Raw genomic sequence first — 8,103 nt, forward strand, 5'->3', positions numbered from 1 at the left:
GAAGGGCCACACAGAAGTGGGCAGAAGTTGAACATACAGAAAAAGCTCAGTGAGAAGTCCCTTGATGTGAATGGAGAAATGCCCACTGATTTTTTGGATAAGATGAGGTTCTTCCTAGTCAGGGAAGCAGTGGAATTGCTTTGGATGAATCACTGTGCCTCTCTGCTTTAATCAGGGATGGCCCTGCCTTGAGCAGGGGGCTGGATTGGTGACCTTGTGAGGTCCCTTTCCAGTCCTACTTTTCTGTGACCCTGTGGGGCTATTTGTTCCTTGTCTCTACAGTTCCCTGACTATCTCCTTACAACTGGGTGCTACGTGGGTGAACTCGTTAATGTATGTACAGCTTTTGGGTGCTATGTGACTTCCATAGAATGGAGGAGCATCACGGCCCAGCAGTGACCAAACATCCCCACTTGCTTGTTCCAGGCCCAGAGGGCTAGGGCAGAGTCCTGAAGCAAGAAGGAATGGGAAGGACCCTGGGGCTGGAGGACATGCAGCTTGGCAGGAAGTCAGAGACTGATCTCAGCAACAATGTTAAAAAATATTGAACAGCTGCTGTTCCTGCTCAAGCCAGTGGGAGTCAGGGGTGCTCAGCGCTTGTGGAAAGCAAGCATTCTTGGGCTGTGCCATCAGGGAATGGTACTGTATTTGAAATGCAGCCTTCCATTAAACATGGCAAATATTTCCCTCCTCCTTTTAGGCACAAGAGTGCATGGCAACTTAACTTTTTATCCAGTATCCTGGGGCTGTTTGGAAACAAGCATCTTGGCTAAGGCAGGTGCTTTCTCCAGTGACTGATAACTACAGGCTCCCTCTTCATGGCACCACCTACCTTGTTTCTTCAAAGGGTGTGTGCTCAACTGCGTTGTGTTCTCTGTGGGTTGTAGAGTATCATCATGCATTTCCAGTATGTTTCCAAGGCTGCTCATCCAATTCGGAGAGAGACACTCTGGTATCTCAAGGAGGGGAGCAGCCCAGGGGGATCTTCTGAGGAAGTTTTAAGTAGGCATCTCCCTGACTTTCCATCAGTAGGAACTTGCTGGGGCTTTAGTCATTCCAAAGTGAGACTGGAAGGAATATTCTGGTTGCATTTGATTCATCCATGCCTTGTCCTGTGCTCAGACATTTTGAAAACATGTAACTTTTCCATGTCACCAAAATATGGCAGTGCCACTAAGGGAGACGTATCTTAGGCAGGTCTCCCTAAGATGGGTACATCCACTTTTTCTCTCAAGACGTGTGTTTCAACTTGTCAGCTGTTCAGCAAGACCAAAAAAATGCACTTCAGAGATGGCAGACATGTTAACAGCTGGCTGGAAACTTGTCAGCCATTTTAAACCCTTAGCTTGTATCCCATTTGGCCTTTGAGGTGTAAGTGTAGCATTTACTGTGGGTCTTACCTCCTCACTTCCCCCATAGTCCAGCTGCATTCTGCATCTGTGTTACTGGGCCCTCTGGCTAGTCAGAGTAACTGCCATGTGGTTGGGAGAAGGGAAGCAATATCACCATCTACCCACTAATGAACCATCTCTCAGTGCTGGGCAATGGTATATCCTAGAGCCGGGGTTCTCAAAGTTTTTATGCCGCGGCCCGGCAAACCACAGCCCAGCAGCCACAGCTGACCATGGCTGGAATTTCCAGCCGGCAGACAGACAAAGCTACCCCCACCCACAGGCAGGGGGGTGGGCCAAACCCTGCGCTGCCACAGACCCTGCAGAAGGAGACGCGGCCTCTCTACCAGGCTCTGGGGGACTGCAGTTCGCTGTTCCATGCTCTCTTCTGGTCCGGCAGCTGACTGTGCTGCAGACCAGCAGCTGACCCACTGCAGCCCAGGGATTGAGAACCCCTGTCCTAGAGCATTTTGTGTGCGCACTTGGAGCTAAAGCCTTTGTAAGCTCCAGGTAGCATTTTGAGGCCAACAGCTGGATGGAGCAATACTAGGTTTGTAATTGCCACCACACATCCATGTTGCCCAATGGAAAGTATTGGAATCAACTTGGAATCTTCTGCCAAGGCAGGTGGAGAGCATCGGGGCAGTAATCTAGGTAAACAGCGTCCCAGATCACCTGCACCAGCAGGATATTGGATGGGATTTCTCTGAAGTCACTGGCCCCTCCTGCCTGTGTCCTTATACGTGTGTTCTGTCGCTTCAGGACCCCTGGAAAACACCTATTGCGACTTCTGGCGCATGGTTTGGGAGCAAAATGTTCTGGTGATTGTCATGACAACCAGGTGAGTGTGCATTCGGCTCAGTTACTCTCTTGGTTGAGATACAGAACTGAGGTTTTGTGGATGCTTTAAATCCCATGTTGCTGTGTTACAAAACACGTTACTGCTGTTGTGCAGGCTAAAGTTCAGCTGAGGTAACCACGTTTGGTTTTATTAAATTCCACCTCTTGTGGTTTTAATTCACAACACTAGATGTGACACTATCATTTTCTTCATTTTCTGCCCTAGCTTGTTTTGTAGTGGTGGCATGCACTGTTGAAGCAGCCATCCCATTCTACCTCAGACGTGGTTGCATTTTGAGGATGGCCGTAATTCTTGTATGTATTGTATGAATGCAAAAAAGCAAAACAAACTGTGTGTCTGCACTGGGAGGCTTGTAAGGTACTTGGGATCCTATTTCCCACTTCCAAAATAGGCTTCTTTAACCTTGGGCTTAACCCAAGTGGCTTAACTTCCATGCCTGTTTCCCCATCTGTAAAATTGGCCACCCACTACTGGAAGATGCTTTGAGTTGCCTAATAATCTAACATAGCAGTCTCTTCAGTCCATGAGCTCACCATGCCCTCCTTGCCCACCCCGCCGCAGTCCTGGTGCAGGGGAAGATGCCCTCTCTTTGGCTCTCTCATTTCCTTCCTTTTCTACTAATAACTGGGGTATGCATGCAGCATAGCACCTTCCTTCTGAGTGCAGATTCAAGGTGTGTGCTCGGCTCTGTGTTTATGGTCCAGCTCCCATAGAAGCCAGTAGGTGACAAGGCTGGGATGGAATGATCTACTTCTCTCCCTCTGTGAGGAGCAGAGGAAGAACCTCTTGCCCCCTTCTCCTCTCTCTATCTGGTGTATTACAGGCTGGAGGAGGGAAACAGGAAGAAGTGTGGCCAATATTGGCCCCTGGAGAAAGACTTCCGAGTGTGCTATGGGACTCTCACTGTCACCAACCTTGGGGTAGAAAACCTGAATCATTACAAGAAAACCGTTCTGGAAATCTATAATACCGAGGTAACTATCCACCCCAGTCCTGCGGTGGAAAAAGTGAGCAGGGCAATATTCCTGTGCTGCCTATGACTTCAGCGTAGGAAGAAATAGCTAGGTTGCCATCTTCCCAGTGGCATGGAGCTAGGAATGGGCAGGCAGAGTGTCCTCATTGCCACATGTAAAGCGTGGCTTGGATCAGTGAATCCCAGGTGTGTTGCCTGGTGTAGCAGGAGAGAGAGATTCTCATTTCTGCAGAAGAGGAAGGCAGATGGCGTGGGTTGGCATCTACCAGGACATCTGGGTTTGAATCCATGCTGAAGCAACTACAGTAGCCTGGAGAAGCAATATGTCTGGGCTGTCAGTGGAGTGGAGGCTACCATGTGACTACATGGTATTTATTAGTGGCTTCCTAATCACTAGGAAGGGGAAGACCTGTGGGAGCACTGTGTGTGACAGGAGAAACAAAGGGAGGGAAGTGTTGGTGGTAGAAGGAAGGGGTGGGAGCGTAGAGAAATGAAGGAGACCCTGGTAGGCTGGGATAGAGCTGGCTGGGGGTGGGTCCATGCTGGTGTGCTTGCATGGACTGTCTGGTGCCTGGGGACACAAAAGCGGGAGTGTGGAGTTCCTCCATGACGGAGTCTCCCCCGGGGACAGAGGTGGAACAGGCCTGTCAGCTGGAAGCACTGACAGTGAAGCTTTCTCACACAGAACAGAGAGCGGCGCCTGGTGTCTCATTTCCAGTACTTGAGTTGGCCGGACTATGGCGTCCCCTCATCAGCTGCCACTCTCATCGACTTCCTGGGAGCTGTGAAGCAGCAGCAGAGGGTTGCAGTCAGTGCCCTGGGGCCACGTTTCAAAGGTCACCCAGGAGGACCACCAATAGTGGTCCACTGCAGTGCTGGCATTGGCCGTACAGGTAATTGTCTCTGATTCTGGAAACAAACTGATTGTGTGTGTGTGTGTGGGGGTAGGGGGGCGGGTTCCACCTAAATGAGGGGAGTGGAGGTGCATGCTGCTGTTGTCCCAGGGGACCCCAAGGAAGTGTCTCAGATCCAAGTGTCTCAGTTCCTCCCATACTCTCTGTGGAGGCTCTCCAGACCCCCCACCAGGAATCCTTGCATCCCCTGCCCCGTTCTCTTTGAGATCCACCTTGGTTCCTGTCCATGGGGTTGCTTGTACTCTGAGTCTGATTGTGATTCCCTCCAGGCATGGTCAGACCTGATTCTTAAGGAGCCAGGAGGAATCATGGCCAAGGATATGAGGTTACTTTTCTCCCTGAGGAAGCCATGGTCCTGTACCCATCCCAAGTGCTGGGATTCAGAGAGCAGAGTTAGGAGCTGAACCTGGATCATTTAAGGCAAGGCAGCACTACTGTTGTGGTCCTGATGTACACATTAACCCCCTATCTGGGGACGCTCCTGGGATGTGGCTCCTGGGCAGGTTGATGCAGTGTAGATGATGGTCGTATACATCGTCCCAGAGCCTTATGTCCCCACCTGTCCTCCAAGGACAAATTCCTCCTCCTTGCAGGAACTCTGGGCTAATGGGTGGAAGACAAGCAGGAAGTCTCCTCAGTGGTGCAGATGTTTTTAAGGCACCTAGGCTTGACTGTCACTGGAAGCCCAGAAGTCCTGTGGTGCAGTGCCCTGGGGTGGTAGCCATTCCTGATAATGCATGGGAGACATTTGGCTGGAATAGCTGGTTGTTTCCACCCCCAGGTACGTTCTGCGCACTGGACATCTGCCTCTCGCAGCTCCAGGACGTGGGCACACTGAACGTACACCAGACAGTGATGCGGATGAGAACGCAAAGAGCCTTCAGCATCCAGACCCCTGAGCAGTACTATTTCTGCTACACGTCCATCATCGAGCATGCTCAGCGCGAGGGTCTGCTGCCCTCCAACCACACGCGAACAGGCCAGGAGAAGAGCTAATCGGGACAAGGGGCCCCCACCCCTGATGGCAAGGACTGGCTCTGTCAATCACGATCAGCCCACCTTCCTCATGACTAGTCCAAATTCAGCGGAGCCTTTGGGTTGCAACCATCAGTGATGCTGAGACAGACTCCTTTGTTGTAAGGCTCCCGTTGTTGACCTTTCTTTGGCTAGCTGGTTATAACCCGTCTCAGAGTAGCCACTGACTAGCAGCTCATGTTTCTAAAGTTTAGCACCTGCCATTGAACTGTGCCTTATTAAAACCAAATCGTGGCTGCCACTTGCCAGGGGTAACTAGAGAGGAGTGGGAAGAAGATTTACTTCTCACCTTGGTGTCTTTATTTTTTTTCCATGGGACCACCTGAAATGCCCATAGAGAGGGCTTGACTTGAATATCCATCCTAGAAACCATTTCCAGTACCACCCTTGCCTAGGGTTTAGAAAAGGCATGTACTTCAGTCTTACCTGCCACTAAGCGTGAGTGTCTGTATGTATGTATGTGTGTATATAATATAACCTTGATGTGTTCGGGTCTATCCTACATACGTATTATATAGATACATATATATGAGCGCGCCTGTCTTTAGCAGCTCACAGGGCTCAGTCTTGTAATGTTGTCTCACTGCTGTGATCTCGAGTGACGAGTGATAGCCTTGCAGTGGTAACAGTGCAACGATGTTACTGGCTCTTTCCTTTCCTTTCACTCCTTGGACACAACTTTAGGGATGCAGGCACTCGCCAGGAACCATGCACACTGGTGTACAGAGCAGGGTGCATATCATACCAGCATGTTCTTGTTGGACTGGTGCTGTGCAGGGAATTAGCACTCCTGTGAGCTGGTGAGATGCTGCCAGGGCCACATGGCACATCCTTCTTCCCAGAGGCTCTTAGGGATTGCTTAACATGACCTGTCTTGCTATTGTGTAACTGCTCTCTCTTCCCCTTGCCTGTCTTGCTTTGGTTCAGAGGGGTGGGCCAGTTTTCCCAGGAGCAGGGCATTGCAGATTTCCCCGTGACAAAAGGATGTTGCTGCCCTGGGACAGGCTCCCCCCTGCTTCCAGGGAGGCCAGTTGGTACGAAGTGCTGCAGGGCAGAGGGTGCAAGCTGCTGTCAGAACTACCGGGCTTTCCTTGATGGCAGTAATATTCTGTAGTTGGAGTTTGTGCTTTTCTAGAGTCCCACCCGTCTTGGCCATACTTCACCGGGGCGAGTGGTGGCAGCTCCTAGCGCCAAGCAAAAGCCAAAACCATCTGAAGGTAGGGAAATCAGAAACCTCAGAGTAGCTGGTGTCCCCTTCCTCCACACAGCACCCAGTCTGTCAGGGATCAGTGCTGAGCCCATGTCCCACCCCAGCCTTCTTAAGGTGCTGTTGGGATCTCTATCTATCATGCCCCCCTCTTCCCCGCCCCAGGAGGTGAGGCTGGCAGCTGAGTGGACCTCAGTAATTTTATACTGTAATGAGCTCTTTGAATGTGTATATTCTTATTTTTACAATCTTTTTTTGTTTTGTTTTGGGGTTTTTTTTGGTTTTGTATTTAACATGAACTTGATCAGAGCCAGAAATAACTATAAATGTTCCTATTTGCTCTTGTATGGTGATGCAGTTTTTGTATTGACATATAAATACACCTACAGATGACCAGTGCTCTTAGCTTCATTGAAGTAGCAGTTTGGGAACAGAGGGAGGAGGTTGAGAAGGGGACTGTGGACGACAACAGGAGGAGGAGGAGGAGGGGGGTTAACATCATGGGCCCAGTGCCCCCATTTAGACCAAATACTGGCTTCGTCTCCAGTAGGCAATGATGTAATTGGGAGTCATAGATTCATAGATGTTAGGGTCGGAAGGGACCTTAATAGATCATCAAGTCTGACCCCCTGCGTAGGCAGGAAAGAGTGCTGGGTTCAGATGACTCCAGCCAGATGTGATGTCTAGTCTAAATCTGCTCTCTGCTAGCTTGTGGCCATTATTTCTTGTAACCCCCAGGGGCACCTTGGTGAGTAAAGCCTCACCAATTCCCTTCTGTGCCCCCGTGATGAACTTATAGGCAGCCACAAGGTCGCCTCTCAACCTTCTCTTGCGGAGGCTGAAGAGGTCCAGGTGCCCTAGTCTCTTCTTATAGGGCTTGGCCTGCAAGCCCTTAACCATATGAGTGGCCCTTCTCTGGACCCTCTCCAGGTTATCCACATCCCTCTTGAAGTGCGGTGCCAAAATTGCACGCAGTACTCCAACTGTGGTCTGACCAGTGCCCGATAGAGGGGAAGTATCACCTCCTTGGTTCTGTTTGTCATGCATCTGCTGATGCATGATAGTGCCATTAGCTTTTCTGATGGCTTCATCACACTGACGACTCATGTTCATCTTGGAGTCCGCTAGGACTCCAAGATCCCTTTCCGCTTCTGAGCCTCCAAGCAGATCATTTCCTAGGCAGTAGGTATGCTTTCCATTAGTTCAGTGGAGGCAGGATCAGACTCTCAGGGGGTGCCAGCTTAGATGTTGGAGAGCTTTGGTGAGAGAAGAGCTTCTCATTAGGCCTCAAACTGAATGCAAGCACTTCATGCATGGCTGTTCTGATGTCAGTGAAGGAAATGCAGGTAGCTCTTGTTGGTTAGAAGTGCATTCATTATGCATTGTTAGACTCTGCTTCTTGTGTGTGCAGTACTTGTGTGGATGATCCCTTGTAAGGCCCATGAGTTGGGGCTACTGCCAACAAGAAACAATCCCAGTTAAATGAGTCTCCCCTCCCAAGTCCTGAATTCTCTTTGCACTAAGCAACCTTCCCTGAAGCAGCGGGTACAGACAGTCCACCTGGGAGCAGAGGGTGGGCTTTGTGTTTCAAGAAAGTTAGTGCTCCTTCCAGTAATCAGTCAGTTAAATTCTAGCACATCTATCTCCCCCCCCCCCCAAGAGTTTCAGGCAAGGCCCATTGTCATCTTCAAGCTTTGGATAGAGGATGGCTGGCAAAAATA

The 8,103-nt window shown here is 50.2% G+C and overlaps 1 protein-coding gene across 1 annotated transcript in view; it reads left to right on the forward strand.

Moving 5' to 3' along the window:
* The window catches only part of PTPN9 (protein tyrosine phosphatase, non-receptor type 9), a 35,423-nt gene extending 28,370 nt beyond the window's left edge, over positions 1 to 7,053 (forward strand). Inside the window, exons 13-16 of the mRNA XM_025210553.1 lie at positions 2,154 to 2,232; positions 3,077 to 3,227; positions 3,912 to 4,119; positions 4,922 to 7,053. Coding sequence (XP_025066338.1) covers positions 2,154 to 2,232; positions 3,077 to 3,227; positions 3,912 to 4,119; positions 4,922 to 5,136 — 653 coding nt within the window. The 3' untranslated portion in view covers positions 5,137 to 7,053. The remainder of the gene's footprint in view (positions 1 to 2,153; positions 2,233 to 3,076; positions 3,228 to 3,911; positions 4,120 to 4,921) is intronic.
* Positions 7,054 to 8,103: the final 1,050 nt, after the last annotated feature.

Source organism: Alligator sinensis, unplaced genomic scaffold, assembly GCF_000455745.1.
Source record: "Alligator sinensis unplaced genomic scaffold, ASM45574v1 scaffold311_1, whole genome shotgun sequence".
Classification (NCBI taxonomy): Eukaryota; Metazoa; Chordata; order Crocodylia; family Alligatoridae; genus Alligator; species Alligator sinensis.